Below are 24478 nucleotides of genomic sequence, written 5' to 3' on the forward strand. Positions count from 1 at the left end.
CAGCAGTGAAGAAACCCACATTGGAAGCTGAAAAGATGGCCAACCATACTAAGCAGTGAGAATAAATTTGTTAAAGCAGTTTGTTGCCTCACAAAAATTTGGGGTCATATTATGTGCCTAATCAGCAGTCACTTCTAGAGGAAGTTGGGACTCAAAATCTTATTTGTGTGGCTTAGTCTTTTACACTAATGAGATTTTTACTGAGCTAGTTGTGGATTCACATATAACATAGAAATAATATAGGTAATGAAGAAATAATGTAGAGTTCCTATTTCTTGTTACCTAGTTTTCCCCAGTGATAACATCTTACAAAACTGTAGTACTATATCACAACTGGGATATTAATATCAATAAAATCTGTCTTGTTCAAATTTCCACAGTTTTACTTGTGTGTGTTTGTTTAGTCATAAACAACTTTATATCCACAATCATAGTCAAAATGCAGAATAATTCTATCACCACAAGAATTCCTCATATTCCCCTTTTATTGCCACACCCACCTCTAATCCCCCTAATTGATGCTCCCCAGTTCTTGGCAACCACTAATCTAGTCTCCCTTTCTAAATTTTGTGATTTTATAATACTATATAAAATGAAATCATATAGCATGGAAAATTTAGGGGCTGGATTTTTATCATTCAGCTTAGTTCCCCAGAGATTCATCTAAATTTCTATGTATATTATATATCAATGATTTGATCCTTTTAGTTGCTCAGTACTTTTCCATGGTTTGGATGTACTACAATTTGCTTACACATTCACCTGTTATAGTACATCTTAGATGTTCTCAGTTTGGGGCTACTTATGAGTACAGCTTCTATCAATGTTTATGTACAGAGTCTGATGTGAACATAAGTTTTCATTTCTCTGGGATAGATGCCCAAGAGTGCAGTTGCTAGGTCATGTGGTAGTTGAGTGTTTAATTTTGTAACAAACTGTTACACTGTTTTCCAGAGAGACTGTACCATTTTTTACATGCCCACCAGTGATGTACAAGTGATCTAATTTGTCTGTGTCCTAAACATTTGGTACTTTCACTATTTTTTTTTCATTTTAGCCATTCCTATAGATGTGTAGTGATATCATTGAAATTTTAATTTGCATTTTCCTAATGACTAATGATGTTGAACATCTTTTTCATGTGCTTATTTGTCATGAGCATATCCTTTTTGATGAAATGTCAGTTTTCATCTTTTGTCCATTTTCTAATTGGATTTTTAAAAATTAATTGCAGTTGTTATTTGTAATGACATAGACCATATAGCAACCCAAATATCCATCAATAGGAGCATGCATAAATAAGTTGATGTTGTATTTGTTCAGTGGGATATTGTACAAGTACTTAAAAATTCACATGAACAAACTTAACTTACATCAACATAGGTTAATTTTAAAAACATAATGTGTGAAATGTGCAAGTTGAAGAATTATGTGTAGAATAGAATATCTATTGTATCAAATATAAAAGACTTCTGAATCACATTGTGTAATTTTTATGAAGATATATATATATATTTAGCAAAATATAGTACCATTGCTGGCAATATTTAACCACAAATTCAAGTCTGTGATTATGGCAGGAAAGGTAAGAGGTATATGGTATGATTGTGGGGAGTTACACAAAGGGCATCATCACTAGCTGGAATCTCATTTTATTAAAAACAGGAAAAGAAATAAAGTTATCAGGGTAAGATAAAATAAACCTTTATGTGGGATATATCCGTATTTATTATATCATTACTTTTGTACTATGTGTCATTAAAATATTTTAAAATAAGAATGCACTTTTTAAAAATAATAAATTAATACCAATATGTAACTATATTTCAATTTTATATTTGTTTATTTATTTAGAACATTATGAAGCTTGATTAGATGATTAATTTGGTTACTGAGAATTATATATTGTTGGTTACTATTTTTTTAAACTTTTTATCTTGTATTGGGGTATAGCTGATTAACAATGTTGTGATAGTTTCAGGTAAACAGCAAAGGAACTCAGCCATGCATATACATGTATCCATTCTCCCCCAAATCCCCTCCCCATCCAGGCTGCCACATAACATTGACCAGAGTTCCATGTGCTATACAGTAGGTCCTTGTTGGTTATCCCTAACTGGATTTTTTTAACTGTTGTTTTGAGAGGTTATTGTGTATTCCAGCTACTACTAGTCCTTTGCTAGCTACATGGTTTGCAGATATTTTCTCCTACTCTGTAGCTTGTCTATTCTTAACAGAGTTGTTCATAGTACGAAAGTTTTACAATTAAGTCCAGTTTATCAGTTTTTCCTTTTATGAATCATGCTTTTGGTGTCAAGTCTAAGAGCTTTTTGTGTAGTCCTATATCCCCCCCCCCAATTTTCTACTGATTTTTTCCTACAAGTTTTATTGTTTTATATTTTACATTTAAGGCTATGATCCTTTTTGAGTTAATTTTTGTATAAGATGAGAGGTTTAGGTCAACTTTTTTTCCCTTTATGGAAAATTTTCCCTTGTCAAATTGTTTCTTGGAATTTCTGTTCCATAGATCTATGTCTTTCCCTCCACCAATGCCACACTCTCTTCATTAATGTAGCTATATAGTAAGCCTTAATATCTTGGAGACTGATATTATTTTTCTCCATCAAGGTTGTTTTAGCTACTTTAATTTGTTTGCATTTCTATAAAAGTTTGCTGGGCTATGATTTGATAGGGATTACATTAAATTTATATCATTATGAGCTACCAGGGGCTTCCATGGTAGCTCGGATGGTAAAGAATCCACCTGCAATGCAGGAGACCCGAGTTCTTTCCCTGGGTTGGGAAGATCTCCTGTAAGAGGGCATGACAACTCATTCCAGTATTCTTGCTTGGAGAATCTCCATGGACAGGGGAGCCTGGTGGGCTACAGTCCATGGGGTTACAAAGAGTCGAGCACAACTGAGTGACTAAGCACACACACATTATAGATCAGTTTGAGGGGAAATGGACATCTTTCCCATGTAGAGTCTTCTCATGCATGAACATAGTATGTCTAAATATTTATTTAGGTCTTCTGTGATTTCTTTTATCAGCATTTTGTAATTTTCAGCACTCACATCATGTATATGTTTTGGTTTTGTTAGACTTATACTTCAGTGTTTCATTTTATTTGTAGTGATTATAAATGATACTGTGTTTTAAATTCTGGTTTCCACATGTTCATTTTTAGTACATAAAATCACAATTTTTAATGTTGATCTTGTATAGTTGCTGAATTCACTTCTTAGATCTAAGAGTTTGATTTGGGGAGTTTTGTTTTTTGTTTTTGATTCCTTGGGGTTTTCTAAGGAGGTAGTTACATCATCTGCAAAAAGGGACAGTTTTATTTCTTTCTTTCCAATTGGTATGCTATTTCTTTCTTTTTCTTGCATTGCACTGGCTAGAGCTTCAGTACCATGTTGAATAAGAGTGATGAGAGTGAACATTTTTGCCTTGCCTCTGAGTTTAGTCTTTCACTAGAAGTATATGATTTTAGCTATAGGTTTTTTAATAGATGCTTTTTTTAAATCAAATTGAGTTAATTCCACTCTTTTCCTGACTTCTTTTTAATCACTACTTTTATCATTCATGAATATTGGGTTTTGTCAATGCTTTTTCTACACCAATCGATATAATCATATGATTTTTCTTCTTTAACTTGTTGATATGGTGGACTACACTGACATATTCTTTAAAAATTTTTATTTATTTGGCTGTATCAGATCTTAGTTGCAGTACACAGGATCTCTGTTGGGCTCCAGAACATGCAGGTTCAGTAGTTGCCATGTGTGGGCTTAGCTGCCTCTGCAACATGTAGGGTCTTAGTTCCCTGACCAGAGATCAAACTTGCATCCTTACATTGCAAGGCAGATTCTTAACCACTGAACAACTAAGGAAGTCCCTACATTGACACAGTTTTAAACATCAAATGAATCAGCCTTACATTTATGGAATAAATTCTACTTGGTCCTAGTTTTTAGTTCCTTTTATATATTATTGGATTTGGCTTGATAGAATTTTCTTGAGGATCTTTAAGTGTTTGAGAGATTTAAAAATTTTTATTTTACATTGGAATATAATTAATTTACAATGTTGTATTAGGTTCGGGTGTACAGCAAAGTGATTCAGTTATATATATCCATATATCCATTCTTCTTCGGATTATTTTCCCGTATATGTTACTACAGAGTATTGAGTAGAGTTCCCTGTGTTATACATAGGTCCTTGTTGATTATCTGTCTTTTATATAATAGTGTGTATATCTTAATCCAAATCTCTTAATTTATCCCCCTCCATCTCTCTGGTGAGAGATTTTTAAATGTTCATGAGAGATGTTGATCTGTAGTTTTCTCCTTTTTTATACTGTCATTTTTAGTTTTATTATTAGGATAATACTGGCCTCTGTTTTTAGAAGCATTTATGAACTGTTCTTGATTTTTCTTTAGGTATTTAGTATAATTCTCCAGTGAAACCACCTGGGCCTGGATATTTCTTTTGGGAAAGCTTTTTACATACAAAGTCAATTTCTTTAATGCTTCTAGGTCTATTCAGATTAGCTTGGTTGAATTTCCATAAGTTGTGGTTAGGTCTATTCAGATTAGCTTGGTTGAATTTTCATAAGTTGTGGTTATTATAATTTGTGGTGCACTTCAACTAGGTCGTTTAATTTATAAGCATAAAGTTGTTCATAGGATTTTTATCCTTTTATTGGCTGTGGGGTCTGTAGTGATATACCCTGTTATATTTCTATATTGGTGATTTGTGTTCTCTAATTTATTTTTTTCTATCTTGGTAAAGGTTTATCAGTTTTACTGACTATTTTTCTGAAGAATTAAGCTGCTTGTTTCATTGCTTTTACTCAGTAGTGTTCCTGGTTTCAATTTCATTGATAACTGGTCTTATCTTCATTATTTCCTTCCTTTTGCTTGCTTTGGGTTCATTTTACTCTTTTTCAGTTTTCTGGAATTAGGAAGTTAGATTTTCATTTGCAACCTCTCCTTGTTTCTAAAAGTATTCTCTTCTAAGACTTTCCTGATAATCAGCATTTTTGAAACCTCAGTTGTCATCTCTAACCGTCAGTTTCACTAATGTTTCTCTGACTATCTGTTCTAACGCTTCATGTTTAACATCTGCACGTAAGATATCCCATGGCACCTCAAATTAAACTTGTATAAAACTAAGCTCATTATTTTCACTCTCTCCTGGGCCTCTCAGGTCTGTAACTCCTACTTTTCTTTTTTTCAGTTGATTGCTGCTATTTATTCAGGACTTAAGGTAGGCTGATTAAATTTCATTCAGTTGAATCAGTTCAGTTGCTCAGTCATGTCCTACTCTTTATGACCCCATGGACTGCAGTGTGCCATGCTTCCCGGTCCATTGCCAACTCCCAGAGCTTGCTCAAACTCATGTCCATTGAGTCAATGATGCCATCCAACCATCTCATCCTCTGTCATCCCCTTCTCCTCCCACCTTCAATCTTTCCCAGCATCAGGGTCTTTTCCAGTGAGTCAGTTCTTTGCATCATGTGGCCAAAGTATTGAAGTTTCAGCTTCAGCATCAGTCCTTCCAATGAATGTTCAGGGCTGATTTCCTTTAAGATGGACTGGGTGTATCTCCTTGTAGTCCAAGGGACTCTCAAGAGTCTTCTCCAACACCACAGTTAAAAGCATCAATTCTTTGGTGCTCAACTGTCTTTATAGTCCAACTCTCACATCCATCCATGACTACTGGAAAGATCATAGCTTCAACTAGATGGACCTTTGTTGGCAAAGTCATATCTCTTCTTTTTAATATGCTGTCTAGGTTGTTCATAGCTTCTCTTCCAAGGAGCAAGCATCTTTTAATTTCATAGCTGCAGTCACCACCTGCAGTGATTTTGGAGCCCCAAAAAATAACATCTCTGACTGTTTCCATTGTATCCCCATCTATTTACCATGAAGTGATGGGACTGGATGCCATGATCTTAGTTTTCTGAATGTTGAGCTTTAAGCCAACTTTTTCACTCTCCTCTTTCACTTTCATCAAGAGGCTCTTTAGTTCCTCTTCATTTTCTGCCATCAGGGTGTTGTCATCTGCATATCTGAGGTTATGGATATTTCTCCCGGCAATCTTAATTCCAGCTTGTGCTTCCTCCAGCCCAGAGTTTCTCATGATGTATACTCCGCATATAAGTTAAATAAGCAGGGTGACAATATACAGCCTTGACATACTCCTTTCCAAATTTGGAACCAGTCTGTTGTTCCATGTCCAATTCTAACTGTTACTTCTTGACCTGCATACAGATTTCTCAGGAGGCAGGTCAGGTGGTTTGGTATTCCCATCTCTTTAAGAATTTTCTACAGTTTATTGTGATCCGCACAGTCAAAGGCTTTGGCAAAATCAGTAAAGCAGAAGTAGATGTTTTTCTGGAACTGTCTTGTTTTTTTTTATGATCCAACAGATGTTGGCAATTTGATCTCTGGCTCCTCTGCCTTTTCTAAATCCAGCTTGTAACATCTCAAAGTTCGTGGTTCACATACTGTTGAAGCCTGGCTTGGAGAATTTTGAGCATTGCTTTACTAGCATGTGAGATGAGTGCAATTGTGTGGTAGTTTGGACAATCTTTGGCATTGCCTTTCTTTGAAATTGGAATGAAAACTGACCTTTACCAGTCCTGTGGCCACTGCTGAGTTTTCCAAATTTGCTGGCATATTGAGTGCAGCACTTTCACAGCATCATCTTTTAGAATTTGAAATAGGTCAACTGGAATTCCATCACCTCCACTAGCTTTGTTTGTAGTGATGCTTCCTAAGACTCACTTGACTTCACAATCCAGGATGTCTGGCTCTTGGTGAGTGATCACACTATCGTGGTTATCAGGGTCATGAAGATCTTTTTCGTACAGTTCTTCTGTGTATTCTTGCCACCTCTTCTTAATATCTTCTGCTTCTGTTAGGTCCAGACCATTTCTGTCCTTTATTGTGCCCATCTTTGCATGAAATGTTTGGTATCTCTAATTTTCTGGAAGAGATCTCTAGTCTTTCCCATTCTGTTGTTTTCCTCTATTTCTTTGCATTGATCACTGAGGAAGGCTTTCTTATCTCCCCTTGCTATTCTTTGGAACTCTGCATTCAAATGGGTATATCTTTACTTTTCTCCTTTGCCTTTAGTGTCTCTTCTTTTCTCAGCTATTTGTAAGGCCTTCTCAGACAACCATTTTGCCTTTTTGCGTTTCTTTTTCTTGGAGATGGTCTTGATCACTGCCTCCTGTATAATGTCATGAATGTCCATCCATAGTTCTTCAGGTACTCTGTCTATCAGATCTAACCCCTTGAATCTATCTATCACTTCCACTGTATAATCATGAGGGATATGATTTAGATCATACCTGTATGGTCTAGTGGTCTTACCCACTTTCTTCAGTTTAAGTCTGAATTTGACAATAAGAAGTTCATGATCTGAGCCACACTCAGCTCCCAGTTTTGTTTTTGCTGACTGTTTAGAGCTTCTCCACTTTTGGCTGCAGAGAATATAATCAATCTGATTTCCATATTGACCATCTGGTGATGTCCGTGTGTGGAGTCGTCTGTTGTGTTGTTGGAAGACAGTGTTTTTTATGACCAATGCATTCTTTTGGCAAAACTGTGTTTGCCTTTGCCCTGCTTCATTTTGTACTCCAAGCCCAAATTTTCTTGTTACTCCAGGTATCTCTTGACTTCCTACTTTTGCATTCCAGTCCCCTATAATGAAAAGGACATCTTTTGGGTGTTAGTTCTAGAAGGTCTTGTAGGTATTCATAGAACCATTCAGCTTCAGCTTCTTCAACATTACTGGTTAGGGCATAGACTTGGATTGAGTATTGATATTCAGCAATGAGCAAACCTATGTTTCTTCTGTCTCCTGCACTGGCAGGTGGATTCTTTACTGCTCAGCCACCAGGGAAGCCCATTGATGATTATAGTTTTTTAAATAGCTCATGAATCTTTTCTTTTAAGTAGATTTCTGTTACTGCCTTATTTAAGGTCTTCTTCATCTCCTACCTTAAAAATAGAGCAGTTTTATTAGGTTTATGAAAAATATCAGCTCTTTGTCCACATCACATTTCCCATTCCCCAGAAACATATTCATTGTTTTAGCTGTTTTTTAAAAAAGCATTTCTATATCTGTAAAAACTGTATATACTATTGCTTTGTAGTTTTTCCATTTTAGGCCTTCTGTACTGACTTCCCAAAGTGAGAGGTGAGGATTTAACTCTTTTTACCACACCCATTTCCTTCTCTTTATCCATGTGTAATATATATTAATAAAATATGAATGTAATATGCAATTATCTATCTATATATATATATAATTATGCAATACATATAATATATGTGGGGCTTCCCTGGTGGCTCTAATGGTAAAGAATCTGCCTGCAATGCAGGAAACCCCGGTTTGATTCCTGGGTTGGGAAGATCTCCTGGAGAAGGGAATGGCAACCCACTACAGTATTCTTGCCTGGAGAATTCTATGGACAGAGGATCCTGGTGGGTTGCAATCCATGTGGTCACAAAGAGTCAGACATGACTGAGCTACTAACACCACCTTTCATAATATATATACCACCATGGGTATATGGTGTTTATATATATATATATATATATCCCCTCCCGCCCCCCACCCCATCCCACCTTTCTAGATGATCACAAAGTACCAGGCTGGGCTCCCTGTGTTATACAGCAGCTTCCCACTAGCTATCTGTTTTACACATGATAGTATATACATGTAAATGCTAGTTTCTCAATTGATCTTACCTTCTCCTCCTTCCCCCACTGTGTCCACATGTCTGTTCTCTATGTCTCCGTCTCTATTCCTGCCCTGCAAATAGGTTCATCAGTAGTATTTTTCTAGATTCCATATATATACATTAATATATGATATTTGTTTTTCTAACTTACTTTGCTCTGTATAACAGGGTTTAAGTTCATCCACCTCATTACAACTGACTCACATTCATTCCTTTTTATGACTGAGTAATATTCCATTGTATATGTGTACCACATCTTCTTCATCCATTCATCTGTCAATGAACATCTGGGTTGCTTCCATGTCCTAGCTGTTGTAAATAGTTCACCACCACTTTGAATTACCTTTTCCTGCTGATTCCAAATCCTTTCTAGAGTTCAGATGTTACAGTTTTCAAAATTTTGTTCTTGTCTACTTTCTTACATCTTTGTCCTTGTGGTTTTGTGCTTTTATGTTTTTCTTCTTCTTTTTTAAATCTCCTTACTGCCATTTCACAAGTGTTTTGGAATGCAGCAGCAGTAAATGCATATGTTTACATCTTTAATTAGTCTTTTATTGGTCTCATTTTCCCAGTGTTACCCCAACCCAATTCACTTTTACACAACTGCCAGATTGATTTTGATATAATGATACTCTCTGCTAATCATGTCTTCAGTACTTCCCATTGCTGTATATTTTTTATTTGCATAATATACAGGGTGCCATGTATAATCTAGCCCGTACCTATTTTTCAGCCTCATCTTTTGTTTGCAGCATTACTTTTTAAAATTGAAGTATAGTTTATTTACAATATTGTGTTAGTTTCAGGAATACAGCATAATGATTCAGGTATCTTGCAGGTTATATTCCATTATAGGTTATTACAAAATATTGAGTATGGTTTCCTGTGTATGCAGTAAATCCTCACTGCTTAACTGTTTTATGTATAGTGGATTGTATCTGTTAATCTCATACCCATAATTTGTCCCTCCTTTCCTTTCCACTTTGGTAACCATAAGTTTGTTTTCTATGTGTGTAAGTAATATTTATGGTTTTGCAAACACTCAGTATTCATTTATCCATATTTTTAGATATTTAATTAATTCTCCCAGCATACCCCACCCCATCATTGTCTGCCTGGTAATTGCTCCCATGTCAAATCATCTCTTCTATGAAGCCTTCCTTGACTCCTATTTTTAATAGCTTGTTCTACATACAATAATGTCAACATTTATCATACACTGTTATAGTTATTTATTCACATATTTACCTTCATTACCAGAATTTGAGCTTCTTGATGATAGAGGTTTTATCTTAGTTATTTCTCTATCTTCGGAACTTAGCATTGTCTGAGATGAACTTGAGCTTCCCTGGTAGCTCAGACAGTAAAGCGTCTGCCTGCAGTGCAGGAGACCTGGGTTCAATCCCCGGGTCAGGAGGATCCCCTGAAGAAGGAAATGGAAAGCCATTCCAGTACTCTTGCCTGGAAAATTCCATGGATGGAGGAACGTGGTAGGCTACAGTCCATGAGATTGCAAAGAGTCATACATGACTGAGCAACTTCACTGGTTCACCGGAGATGAACTTGGGGGCCTTTATATATGTTTTTAATTTATTTGTCCCCTGATATTTACACAGCACACTGTACTCAGTCTTTGATGGTAAAACAGATACAGAGGTAACAGACATGTGTACATGAATATTATACCTTATTATTAAATAGTCTGCATTTTAATGGTTGTTAAATTTTACATTATAAGGATACACTATTATTTGACTAGTACCTGTTGTTACATATTAGTTAATGTTTCTAGCTTTTTGCTTTTTTAAATTGTGCTTCGGTGAGCCCCAATGTAGGTAAATTTTAGGATATACCCATGGTTATTAGACGTAGATAAAGTTCTTAGAAGTTAAAATGCTGAATTAGAAGTAATATTTGGCTTTTGACTTATGGTTCTTTCCAAGTAAGTTGCCCTAATTATATTTTCACCACCAATTCATTGTTGTTGTTCAGTCACTAAGTCGTGTCCTACTCTTTGCGACCCCGTGAACAGCAGCATGCCAGGCTTCCCTGTCCTTCACTATCTTCTGGAGTTTGCTCAAACTCATATCCATTGAATCAATGATACCATTCAACCGTCTCATCCTCTGTCATCCACTTTTCCCCCTGCCTTCAAACTCTCCCAGCATCAGGGTCTTTTCCAGTGAGTCAGTTCTTCACATCAGGTGGCCAAAGTATTGGAGCTTCAGCCAGCATTAGTCCTTTCAATAAATATTCAGGGTTGATTTCCCTGAGGATTGACTGGTTTTACCTCCTTGCTGTCCAAGGGACTCTCTCAATAGTCTTCTCCAGCATCACAATTCAAAAGCATCAATTCTTTGGTGCTCATCCTTCTTTATGGTCTAATTCTCACATCCATACAGTTAATTAGGTACCCATTTTTCTGCACCTGAAATCATCATCACTACCACCATCATCATTGTTATCATTCCTTGCTCAGAGTTATAGATGAAAATAATATTTCCCTTGTTTAATTTACATTCCTGTCATTATTAATGAGGTTGAGTCTTTTAAAAATGTTTATAAACAATTTCCTAGGAAACTTTATTTCCTAAGTTGCCTATTTGTGTCTTTTGATCATTTTTTGTCAGATTATTTTTTCCTTTAATACCCCAATTGTTTTTCTAAAAGGAGACTAAGAGGTATACTATAGTAGTGTTTATGAGAATACTTTGATTCTGTTGATAGTGAATTTAATAGCATTTATGATACCACCCTTATGGCAGAAAGTGAAGAAGAACTAAAAAGCCTCTTGATGAAAGTGAAAGAGGAGAGTGAAAAAGTTGGCTTAAAGCTCAACATTCAGAAAACTAAGATCATGGCATCCAGTCCCATCACTTCATGGGAAATAGATGGGGAAACAGTGGAAACAGTGTCAGATTTTATTTTGGGGGCTCCAAAATCACTGCAGATGGTGACTGCAGCCATAAAATTAAAAGACGCTTGCTCCTTGGAATAAAAGTTATGACCAACCTAGATAGCATATTCAAAAGCAGAGACATTACTTTGCCAACAAAGGTCCGTCTAGTCAAGACTATGGTTTTTCCACTGATCATGTATGGATGTGAGAGTTCGATTGTGAAGAAAGCTGAGCGCCAAAGAATTGATGCTTTTGAACCGTGGTGTTGGAGAAGACTCTTGAGAGTCCCTTGGACTGCAAGGAAATCCAACCAGTCCATTCTAAAGGAGATCAGTCCTGGGTGTTCTTTGGAAGGAATGATGGTGAAGCTGAAACTCCAGTACTTTGGCCACCTCGTGCAAAGAGTTGACTCATTGGAAAAGACTCTGATGCTGGGAGGGATTGGGGGCAGGAGGAGAAGAGGACGACAGAGGATGAGATGGCTGGATGGCATCACTGACTCGATGGACGTGAGTCTGAGTGAACTCCGGGAGTTGGTGATGGACAGGGAGGCCTGGCGTGCTGAGGTGCATGTGGTCGCAAAGAGTCGGACACGACTGAGCGAATGAACTGAACTGAACTGAATAATATTTATATGTATAACTTAAAAGTAATTACAGTAGAAGGCTATGCTTGTGTTTATTGACCAAATTGCTAATTTTCATAAATTTCTATGAAAATCTTGCAATTTTTATCTGAAATATTTGCAAGTAGACTAAGTAAGGCAAAGAAAACGTCTGTCCCTAAGCAGAATGGAGCTAGCTGGAAGCAGTTTTACCAGAACCTTTTTTGGGGAAGTCATTTTTAAGAAATATTTTAAGCACACAAATATGCTGTCTTAAACAATAACTGTTTAATAGAGGCCTGTGCAAACATCACACCATCCACTTTTAGAACATTTCCATTACCTCTAAAAGTTTTCTCTAGCTTGTTTGTCGTTAATCCCTATTCCTACTCTGAACCCTAGGCAGGTACTTATTTACTTTCTGTCTTTACTGATTTGCCTTTTCTGGAGAGTTTAATTAAATGGAATCATATTATATGTGATTTTCTGTCTGACCTAATGTTTTCCAGGTTCATCTGTGTTGTAACATATCTCTGTATTGTATTCCTCTTTGTTGCTGTGTAGTATTCCAGTGTATGGACATATCATATCTTGTTTATCCATTCATTGGTTGTTTGAAGTTTGTGTTTTGTCTTCCAAATATAATTTTAGCTCTTAGTAGTCCACCTTGTTCATAGTTAGAGGTAGGAGTTCAACTTCATTTCCATGTAGACATGCAGTTGTCCTTGTATTATCTGTTGAAGACTATGCTTCCTCCATTGAATTATCTTGGCACCTTTGTTAAAAATGAATTGACCATAAATATAAGATTTTTTCTGGCCATTTTTTCTGTTCCATTGATCTCTATGGCTATCCTATGATAATACCATACTGTCTTGATTACCATTGCTTTGTAATAAGTTTTAAAACTGGGTGATATAAATCCTGTAATTTATTATTCTATTTCAGATTATTTTAGCTCTTTTGGGTCTTTTGTCTTTCCATGTAAACTTTAAAGCTTGTTTATTTCTACAAAAAATAACCTTCTGGAATTTTCATAGGCATTGCATTGAATTTGTAGATAAATTTGTGGAGAATTGACATCTTAAAACTATTGAGTCTTTCAGTCCATGAACATGGAATATCTTTTCATTTTTTTAGATCTTCTTAGTTTCTCTTAGCAGTGATTTATAGTTTTTATTGTACAAGTCTTATAGTTCATTTGCTGTTTATTCCTAAATTTATCTTTAATTTATTTATTCCTGAGTATTTTAATTCTTTTTATGCTATTGTGAATGGAGTTGTTTTATTAATTTCAATTTCATATTGTTCAGTACAGTTCCTTTGTAATAATGGCAAATGTGTATGGTGTATTTCCCATCAAATTTCAACTATTACTAGCATTTTACTTCTAGTATAGCACATAATTTAATAGGCCTGCAGCAGTAAAAGAATCTGCCTGCAATGCAGGAGTCACAGGAGACTCAGGTTTGATTCCCGGGTTGAAAAGATCCCCTGGAGGAAGAAGCAGCTACCTACTCCAGTATTCTTGCCTGGGAAATCCCATGGACAGAAGCGCCTGGTGGGCTACAGTCTATAGAATCACAAAGAGTTGGACACCACTGTAATGGCTTAGCATGCACACATGCAGGGACTAATCACTGATGCATACATGGGACCATTACTCTGGGCGGTTAAGTGCCTAGGTACAGTTTTTGCCCTTAAAGAATGACACTTCTGAAAAATATGAAGTATGTTAATACAGAAATAGTCTTGAGAATTCAATTTGAAAACATGACAAAATATTTATGGTAAGGCTTTCTTAATAATGCTGACTTGTGTTTCTCAACATTTCATTGATTTTTAAAAATGTTTATAAATTTACTCCTTTGCATTTAATATATATCAATCAGCAAATTAAGTAGATTGTGCTTATGTTGACACTTCTGGCCTCAAGTTAATGATTTGTTGTAGTGCTCATTTGTGCTTTTATCACGTTGAAAAATGTTATTTAGGGGGAAAAATTGCACCCTGCAGTTTGTTATTTCAACAGAAAGGAGATGTTTTTTGCCAGGCTGTTTTCCTAGCCTTTCAGTAGACAACCATCATTTAAATCACTCGTTCTTAAAAGATGTGATCTTATAGTGCCTGTATGTCATAAGATAAAATGAGGTATTATACTTCAAAAACTCTGTAACATCTGTCCTTTTCCAATTGGCTGAAGAAAATTATAGTGCTCTACATTTTTTAGTTTTTCTCTTGTAAAATTTTTGGGCCCAGTTATTGCATATCAGCCAGTGAGCATTAATGAACACTAAAACAAATGACCATATTTATTTATGCACATTAATAGAAAAACTCAGATTATCACACTTACTTCAACAGCTTATTTTTACTACAGAAAGTTACTGTTTTATATTGTAAAACTAATGGTATTTTGTGTTGCTCTGCTCTGAGCAAATTTAAGGACCACCAAGTTAAATTAATCATTAGAATGAAATAGAAATATGAAGCTACTCAGTGTACTAATTTGCTTATAGGCAACAAAGATCTACACATTCAATTTCATGGCCATCCTGTATGGCACTTCTAGGCTGTAATGAGTAAAAAGCAGTTAACACTTCTCTTCAGCAAAACATAAATATCAGGATAGACCATAATTTCCATGAAAGCTAGGGAGAGAAAATCAAGAACACTCTTGTCCAGTAGTTTCCTACCAGTTAGACACATGTTTTTCTCTTAATACTTAACACTATTAAAATTGATATGTAAAGTTTTATCAATCATATGTTGAAGGGAGAATTAAGTTATTATGTTCCTGGGATATTTCTACCTCTGAGTAATGTTGTGTGCCTTTTCCCCTTGTAGATATGCTGCAGAGGAAGGTAGAAGAGGTAACACAAATCCTAGAGGATCATCACTGGGAAGAATACAACGTCAAGATGGCTTTTGATTAAATGACCCTATTTTGAGCAGGCTGTTTTTGGATTATACATTACCTTCAAATTTTGATGGTGTTCATTAGAATAGTATTTACAGCTACTATTCCCTCTTTGGTACAATCAAGTATGCATGTATTTTTTCCACTTAAATATTATGTTATTTGAAAATGATACTGTAGTTTGGCTTTTAGTATTAGCAAATCAAAACTTTATCAGCTCTTCTGTCTAGGCAGCAACCTCTTTGATGTTGACCCTGTGTGTGTAATTAATTCATGGCTTACTCTCCTAGATACCATATCTTACTGCCAGTAAGCATTGTCCTTTTCACTCCAGCCAGATCATAGAGTAATGTTTGCCCAAAAATAGATGCCAGCCAGTCTTTACTGGGTGCTTGTTAACACTCAGCATATAGTGTTAGCTACTGTGAAGTCTCTGTCCTCAAAGGCACTTACTGTCTCCTTTGAGATACAATTAATGCCTTCTGTATGAAAATAGTATAGATAATACAAGAAAGTGTGTTATGAATTACAGAAAGTATGCTATAGAAATTCAGAGAAGTGGGACTTCCCTAATGATCCAGTGGCTCAGTCTCTGTACTCCCAATGCAAGGGGCCCAGGTTTGATCCCTGGTCAGGGAACTAGATCCCACATGCTACAGCTAAGTTCACATGCCACAACTAAAGAGTTCACATGCCAAAATTGAAAGTCCTTGCATGCCACAACTAAAGATCCTGCCTGCCTTAACTGAGACCCAGCTCAGCCAAATAAATAAATACATTAAAAGAGTTTCAGAGAAGGGAGGAAAAGTTAGAGTGGATTTAGGGCTTGAATTAGGCTATTTTTAAAGGTTCAGGCAATTTATTTTTAATGTGCAAATAATCTGGCATTTTACTTGATTTTAGCATGTGATGAATACTTTTGGGGTTTATGTATTTATTTGTTTTTCAAGAAAAAGCCTTGTTCTTAGCTTCTGATTTCTTGTGTTTCGTGTTTTACCTGTCATAAATAAAGGTGATGCTCTGAAAAACAAAATAAACTACTTAAAAAGTTTTTGAATGACTAGTGCTAGTTGCTTGTCATTACTGCACTGAATTTCTGTTGTACTGACTGAACATGACCATTCTGAGGGAGACATATTATAGAAAGAGAATATTTTTGAAATGAATATTAGTGATTTAATTCACCTTATGAGTAAGCCAAATATCAATACTTACATGGCCTCTTTTTTTTCCTATCCACACTTCTCAAAGTAGCAGCTTCTAATCAGATAAGTTTTTATCACCTCTCAAAATTATAGAATATGAAAAAATTCAAAGGCCATTTAATTTTATGGATGATTTCTGTAGGTATACAGCTTTTGAGTATAATCTTGAGTAATCTTTAATGTTTGAGTACAATATTATTACTACTGTACCCTATATAACATTTTCTGTATTTTTTTGGCAATTCAACTCTTGTAGTCTGTGAATACATTGTTTCACATTCAGGAAAGAGAACATAATATATAGAAGAAAACACTGGGTTTATTCTTGTCCCTGCTTAATTAACTGGACAGATACTTTCATTTGAAGAATTATCTTTTGTCTACAACATAATAGAGTTGGACCATATGAAAGTTTTCTCAACTGGAATAAACTAGTTTCCACTTCTCTTAAGTTTTGTGGTTCCTTTATATCTTTTCACTACCAGTACATGCTTACTATAAAACTTCCTCAGTAAAATAAAGATGGGGCTATAGTTTTCCTGTTGACTTTGCATTGAGAGGACATAAAAGAGGCAAGTGATTGGCAAGTGACTTCTAAATCAGTGCAGTTACACTGTAAGCTTACTGGTGGATCTCTGTACTGTTTGGAGCCTTAGACTCAATCATCTTTAAGGTTACTTCTGACGGTGGTTCTAATATGTATCTAAAAGACGTGGCTTTCCTGATAGCTCCGTTGGTAAAGAATCTGCCTGAAATGCAGGAGACCCCGGTTCGATTCCTGGGTCGAGAAGATCCCCTGGAGAGGGATAGGCTACCCACTCCAGTATTCTTGGGCTTCTCTATGACTCAGCTGGTAAAGAATCCACCTGCAATGTGGGAGACCTGGATTTGATCCCTGGGTTGGAAAGATCCCCTGGAGAAGGGAAAGCTACCCTACCCAGTCCAGTATTCTGGCCTAGAGAATTCCGTGGACTGTATAGTCCATGGGGTTGCAAAGAGTCAGACATGACTGAGTGACTTATACTTTCACTTTTTCACTAACATGTCTAAAAGATGTGACATTGTTGAGCAGACATGAATTACAAGATCAGAAATAACCTATTTGTGCCAGTAATTTTAAGTCTACATTTTTGTTAGGTACTGGATTCTTGAGACCCCTCCACCCCCCAACCTTTGTTAAAGACCAGCTGTATTAGCTGAAGGAGAATTCTTAAATTTGTCATGCTGACACTTTCCCAGTGCTTATCTACTTTTTTTTTTTTTGTCCTTTGAAAAAGATGCTATATTTGTTCTCTCTATAATGGCATTTATGCTATCTAATTTGGAGAATTTGAAAGACATGCACAATTGTTTACTCTTAATATTAGATGAGTGATGTTCTCCCTCTTCAAGAGAAGATTTTTGGTTTTAGCATCTTCTTTCATATCTGGAAATTATAATTGCTTCATAATATATTCATCAAAAGTGTGTTGTGAACAAAGCACCTAAAAGGGACAAAGCCTGAAAATATGTCTATGTTAAGGAGGAACTTCTGGCTTAATTAAACTAACCTTGTTAAATTGTCAGAAAGATAAATGAGGCATATTTTTCAGCTTGTCATAAATTCTTCTGGGGTGAATTTGTGAAATTACCTCATGATAAGATCTCTGTGCCCATGAATAACATCTAGAAATCTCAAAGCTTTTTATATACTGTCCGATATGCTTATGAACTGGAGAGAGGATGCTATGGGAAATGGAATAGCTATTATTCCACAGTTAATAAATTTGGCAGAGCTAGAAATAGCCCAGTTTTCCTTCTAGTGCAATTTTCTAAGTGTTTGTCCCTTGATACCTACCACTAAACTGGCTACAATTATACACAGGTACATAGAGCACTTCCTTTTGACCTTGCTTTCTAGTAATTCTACCTCGTATATGTCTTTTTAGCCATTCATTCTCCACTCATCCCACCTAGTGGACTTGTAATGTAGTGTGTATCACTTCAGTACCAATAGGATATATGTTTTATTAGAAGTTGTGTACAAGTCTGGTGTGGTTGTCAGTGTAGTATTTGTTCCACCCTTTGCTACCTTCCCAGGGGACAGATACACTAGCAACCTTGGTGTGTTTTTCCATTTCGTCCTTTATCACTGTGTCAACTGGACAGCTTGGTTGAGCAGCAGAATTCAGCCCCACCACCAAATAAAATTTACCTGGTGTGGACTATTATATGACCCACACTGTTTTTGCTTAGATTCCAACCCTGTTCTGTGCCAAAGCCACAAAAGGGCATGTTAGAGCTGTATCCATTTACCTGTGTGCTTTAGAAGCACAGTTTTTGCATATGCCAGGTTTTTCTTGGTGGATAAGACAGCAGTAAAGAATCTGCCTGTAATTTGATCCCTGGGACAAGAGACTGGGAGACTGGGATTTGATCCCTGGGACAAGAAGATCCCCTGGAGAAGGGAATGTCTACCCACTCCAGTATTCATACCTGGAGAATCCCATGGATATAGGAGCCTGGCAGGATACGGTCCATGGGGTCACAGAGTTGGACACAACTGAGCAACTAATACACAAGGCCAGGTTTTGGATAACTCTAGTATTTGCCATGACAGTCTCATCTTTTAGAAATTCTCAGGATAGGAAGTATGTCTTCCTTTTCCTCAAGGTATTCTACTGCATATACAAGCAAGGACACACAAGATAGGTTGCCTAGTATAGAATTCTGTATTCCTCCACTTAGTTTTAGTGTTTACATTATATATAACTTGGTATACTTGTCACAGCTAATGAACCTTACTATTAACTAAAGTGCATAGTTTGTTCATATTTCCTTATTTTTTATTCAGGGCTCTTTTTCTGTTCCAGAATCCCATCCAGGATACCACATTACATTTAGTTATCATGTCCCTTTGATTCCTTTAGCTATGACAAGGACTTTTAATGGTTTGGTGACCTCGACAATTTGGAGGTGACTTTCACTTTTCACTTTCATGCATTGGAGAAGGAAATGGCAACCCACTCCAGTGTTCTTGCCTGGAGAATCCCAGGGGCGGGGGAGCCTCATGGGCTGCCGTCTCTGGGGTCGCACAGAGTCGGACACAACTCAAGCGACTTAGCAGCAGCAGCAGCAGAGGTCAGATATTTCATAGTCCATGTACTTTGAAATTTACATGTCACTTATGAGTGAGATTAAACGTTTTTCTTTTCACATACTTAAGGACATAGTGGAGAAGGAAATGGCAACCCACTCCAGTATTCTTGCCTGGGAAATCCCACGGAGAGGAGCCTGGCAGGGTACAGTCCATAGTGCAAGAATTTGACACGACTTAGCAACTAAACCACCACCACCAAGGATATATGTATTTCCATTTCTAGAAACTAGGAACCCATTACCTTAACTAGTATGCTCTACCAGTCTCTTGAGTTATCTTAATTATCAATAAAAATATTCATGGGCTTGAATATATGTGGTTGATTCTCAGGAAGTACAATGTCTTGTAAGCCTCTGTTAGAGACAGAGGTGAACCATTGGTGCTAGTGATGTGGTCACTCTGATCACTCTGGCTAGACTGCAGAGGGTGGACCAGATACTCGACTGGAAGTAGCAAGTAGGCTGGATGTGGGATAAGAAGTCCTTGAAAGCAGAAGCAGGGTTGATAGGGACACGTTCGAAGAAAATTAGAAGAGCCAGGATCTGGTGATACTGGATGAGAGTTAAGAAGTCAAAGGCGACTCCTAGGTTTATGAGCTGGATATTTTGGGTGTTATATTTAACCTATACGAGAAATCCAAGAGAAATACTCGGGCAATTTACAATATATCGCTTACTGAGTACGGGCTTTCGATTTCTAGCTCCGCAAGACTACAATTCCCAGAACACCGCGCTCCACCACAATCCCCTTCGAGTCGGCCGCGCAGAGTTCTGGGACTTGAAGTCCGCGGCCTGTTTTACCCAAGTTAGATCTAGGGGCCTGTGGAAACATGAAGAGGTAAGGGATTGTCTGAGAACAGACCGCGAAGGGCGCTCTGTTCTACCTTTTGACTTTTCTAATGGCTTTTGTTACTTTGGGTTTGGGGTATGTCACGTTCTGAGGATAGGGTTTTGTGTGAGCGGGAAGACAGAGGAGGAGGGAAAAGGGGAGACGGGCTGGACAGGCCTGTAGGGCGAAGTTCAGGAAGGGCCGCCGCCGCTGCCGGTCCCCGTAGGGATGCCCTCCTGGCACAGGCACCTAGGCAACGGCGCTGGCCCCGGGACAGATGCTGTGGCTCCTTTCTGTTTCAGACCGACCCACTCAGGTAAAAGGGTCTTGATCGATTTATGAAACCAGTCTGTGCCGTAGAAACCTGGGCCAGATCCTGTCCCGCCCGACCTCCTCTCCATCCTCAGAAATGGGCTCAGGGTGGGCGCGTTAATGTGCAGTGTTTGTGTTTATAGCGGATTTTCGGGCTCAGAGACCGTTTAGTACTTTCAGACCTGGAAGTAAGCAAGTGATACTTTGTTTCTACAAATTTGGAAGCAAAGTACCAAACCCGTATCCATCTATTTTAAGAAAAGAAAGGCACCGCTGCGAGCAGTTCCCCCTACCGGTTCTGCAGGAAATGGCAGCTTTAACGTAGCTGATCTTTGTTGAAAGCCTGTACTTGCAATCGATGACTGACGGTACACGAAACCTTTTTTAAGGCTCCTTATCAAATTAGTTTTGTATTCATTCTGCAAGTAGAATAATCACTGGAATAAGGTGGTGCATTTAAATTCTTACAGGTATGATGCTCTCCTGCACCGTTAGTTTCTGCATCTTTAAAAAAAAAGTAGTTTCTGATTTTCCCTGCTTCAAAATGCCTTAAAAATTGTTTATAATATCTCTCATACATGCAAAATCATGAATATATACAGGTTAAATAATAATAATAGAGTCGTCATCACTACAATAGAACATTACCAGTATCAGAAGTCTGCTTGTATGCTCCTGAGTGTTTCTCTTCCCTCCCTATCCAGTATTTTGCCTTAATCATTTCTTTGCTTTTTCTTTTTAAATAGTTTTGCCACATATGAATTTATATCTAAACAAAATGTCGCTAGTGTTATTCCATTTTCAACTCTATATAGACACATATTGTATGAATTTTTCTGGCACTATTTTCACTCTACATTTCTTTTTGAAATTTATGTGTGCTGATGTATTTAGCTATGATTTATTCATTTCAAAGCCACTTCAAATTTAGCAAGAACTTTCAGAATTCTAAATAGTAAGGAAATATTAAGATACTTGAAAGGAATTTTTTTTTAAAACCCTGGACCTATGGATCTTTTAAAATTTCCCAAAGTTGTTATAAGTCTTTCTAGAGTATGAGAATTTTCTTTATAATTATGAGAGATACATCTGCTGCTGCTGCTAAATCACTTCAGTCGTGTCCGACTCTGCGACCCCATAGACGGCAGCCCATGAGGCTCTGCCGTCCCTGGGAGTCTCCAGGCAAGAACACTGGAGTGGGTTGCCATTTCCTTCTCTAGTGCATGAAAGTAAAAAGTGAAAGTGAAGTCGCTCAGTCGTGTCTGACTCTTAGCAACCCCATGGACTGCAGCCTACCAGGCTTCTCCATCCATGGGATTTTCCAGGCAAGGGTACTGGAGTGGGATGCCATTGCCTTCTCTAATACATCTTCTAGGTCTCATCATAACCCCAATAGTAAAGGGCTAAGAAAGGTATTTAGTATTTATTTTCCTCATCGAGCTAACTCACTTAGCTTTTTTTCTTTTAAAATCTGTTCTTGCACACTTAAATGGTCCTGCTATTTCTTTATGCTCAGAGTTCTTCATTATTTAGCATTACCTAGATATCCACACAGTAGTGCTTAAGCTATAAAATGTTATGATCCCCTTCACCTTTGCTTCTATACTCTCTCTTTTGGGGATCTCCTCTCTCACAGCTCCACATCCTGACAATACAGATGACTCAAGATTTCCATGTGCAGCCTCAGACTCTAATCTATACAACGCTTCTTCTCTCTCTCACTTTCCTTCTAGCCAATATCACCTTCTGTCACCTCAGGCTCAGTATGTCTTTGAAGCACTCCTGATACTTCATACTGGTATTTCAATTGTAATAGTTAGTTGACTCAACATGGCTAAAAGAAGAATGACTTCCCTTTCCCAAACCATTTACTCCATCTGGAACTTCCTCTTTAGTTCATTGGTCCCATCGCTCAGTTACACAGCTTGAAATTTGGGGTTGTTTTTTATTTCTTCCTTACCCCTATGTTCAAAAGGCCGTTCTCATTTAAGTCTTCCTTTCTATTGTCACTATTAGCACACCACTTTGAACTTTCATCATCTCACGTTTGATAAATTATATACTTTCCTAACTAGTTCTTCTGGTTTTGTTCTTACTAATCCATAAGGCTTATTATAACCACATTCATTTTCCTAAACCATCGCTTATACCATGTCACTTAACTGCCTAATAAATTGCCTTCTAATACCTGTACATTAAGTTTGAGACCTCTTAGTTGGTGTATCTAAGGCCATTGACGGTCTAACTATCCTTCCAACATGATCTCCCAAGGTTGCCATACATGAATGCCAGATAAATGTCTTATTATCCCCCAGAACATACTTCTGTCTCTTCATGCTCTCTCTCCCTGTTCTTTCCTTCATCACACAGTCTTTCAAATGCCAGTGTAAGAATTACCTTTCCAAAGTTTTCATTTACTACCTTGCCTCCCAGTTATTTCTTCTGTGAACTCCTACTGATTTGGCATATGCTTCTTTATATCGTTCTTCTCTTCTTTCTTTCTTTCTCTCTTCTCTCTGTCACTCTCTCCCTGTGCTTTTCATTCTCCCTCCCTCCCTCTCTCCTGCTCTGCCCTCACCCCCAGGCACCTGCATACAACACATCCATATCTATTACTTTTCCCTAAATAAATTGCAGGCTTCTTAATGAGAGGGACTGTGTCTTGCATATCTTTGACTCCATCAGTACCCAGCAGAGTGCATTCATTGTGTATAAACAGGTACTTAGTTAATGTTTGTGGAATGAGTGATAAAGGGCAACAAATAGAGAAGTATCTTTGAACAAATGGGATCACTAATGGTAGATAATATAGCTAAAGAATATATTTTGAGATTCAGTGTCTCTTCTACTTTCCATATATATCCTTGTATCTATTCCAGGGTAAATAGCTGTGTCAAGAGTGATGAGCATGTCCTGGAGGAGTTGGAAACAGAAGGGGAGAGGCAGCTGAAAAGCCTCCTTCAGCATCAACTGGATACCTCTGTCTCCATTGAGGAGTAGGTATTGATTTTGCAAAAAGAGTATAATAGACCCTCAGCTCCAGGTGACAGATACCTTTTCAAGTCTGGGTGGAAGACTCCTCTCTTACCCCCCTTTCCTTGGCAGATTTCTACTGATTAGTCAGGGTTTTACTTCTGTGTCTCTTCTAGGAAGTCTTCCATATCCCACTCTGTCTGGGCTGAGTACCATTCCTGTGTCTTCCTTTAACATTCATAGTACTTCTCATCCAGTAACGTTATTGCCTGCTTACTTGCCTCTCTTCCACAGTTCCTTGCACAAAGCAGAAACTGTTGTCTTTTTTACTGTTAAATCCGCAGTACCTGGCACAGTGTCTGATGCATAGTAAGTGCTCAGTAAATATTTGATTCAGTCATTTGTTAGTCCTGGGCTACTGGTGGAATTCCATATCATTGTAGTAGTGCTTTAACCTAGAAATAGGATGTAAGAGAGAAATTGCCCCTGAGTTTCACTGTGCCTTATAATGGCAAACCCCATTTCTGTGCATTGTGGTAACTTGAAGATGTTCTTACTCTCTTCCTGCTTGTTTTGCAGATGTGTATCTAAGAAAGAGAGCTTTGCTCCTGGTACTATGTATAAGCCCTTTGGGAAGGAAGCAGCTGGGACTATGACTTTGTCCCAGTTCCAGACATTGCATGAGAAGGACCAGGAGACTGCTTCCCTCAGGGAACTGGGGCTTAATGAAACAGAAATCTTGATTTGGAAGAGCCATGTTTCAGGTGAAAAGGTGAGTGGGGCAATTTTTTTTCTAGAGAATAAAAAGGACAATTTCTTCATTTGATATTGAGA

General features: G+C 37.3%; 2 protein-coding genes across 7 annotated transcripts in view; both read left to right on the plus strand.

The window, feature by feature from the left end:
* NUP62CL (nucleoporin 62 C-terminal like) overlaps positions 1 to 16238 on the plus strand; it is a 107621-nt gene extending 91383 nt beyond the window's left edge. The window contains exon 10 of the mRNA XM_012107591.4: positions 15115 to 16238. Coding sequence (XP_011962981.1) covers positions 15115 to 15203 — 89 coding nt within the window. The 3' untranslated portion in view covers positions 15204 to 16238. The remainder of the gene's footprint in view (positions 1 to 15114) is intronic.
* A 4091-nt stretch (positions 16239 to 20329) lies between these two features.
* The window catches only part of RBM41 (RNA binding motif protein 41), a 77228-nt gene continuing 73079 nt past the window's right edge, over positions 20330 to 24478 (plus strand). For all 6 annotated transcript variants that reach the window (XM_060408104.1, XM_012107596.5, XM_012107595.5 and 3 more), the window contains exons 1-3: positions 20330 to 20368; positions 23551 to 23667; positions 24224 to 24416. In XM_060408104.1, coding sequence (XP_060264087.1) covers positions 20361 to 20368; positions 23551 to 23667; positions 24224 to 24416 — 318 coding nt within the window. In that variant the 5' untranslated portion in view covers positions 20330 to 20360. The remainder of the gene's footprint in view (positions 20369 to 23550; positions 23668 to 24223; positions 24417 to 24478) is intronic.

This window comes from Ovis aries, chromosome X (assembly GCF_016772045.2).
Source record: "Ovis aries strain OAR_USU_Benz2616 breed Rambouillet chromosome X, ARS-UI_Ramb_v3.0, whole genome shotgun sequence".
Lineage (NCBI taxonomy): Eukaryota > Metazoa > Chordata > Mammalia > Artiodactyla > Bovidae > Ovis > Ovis aries.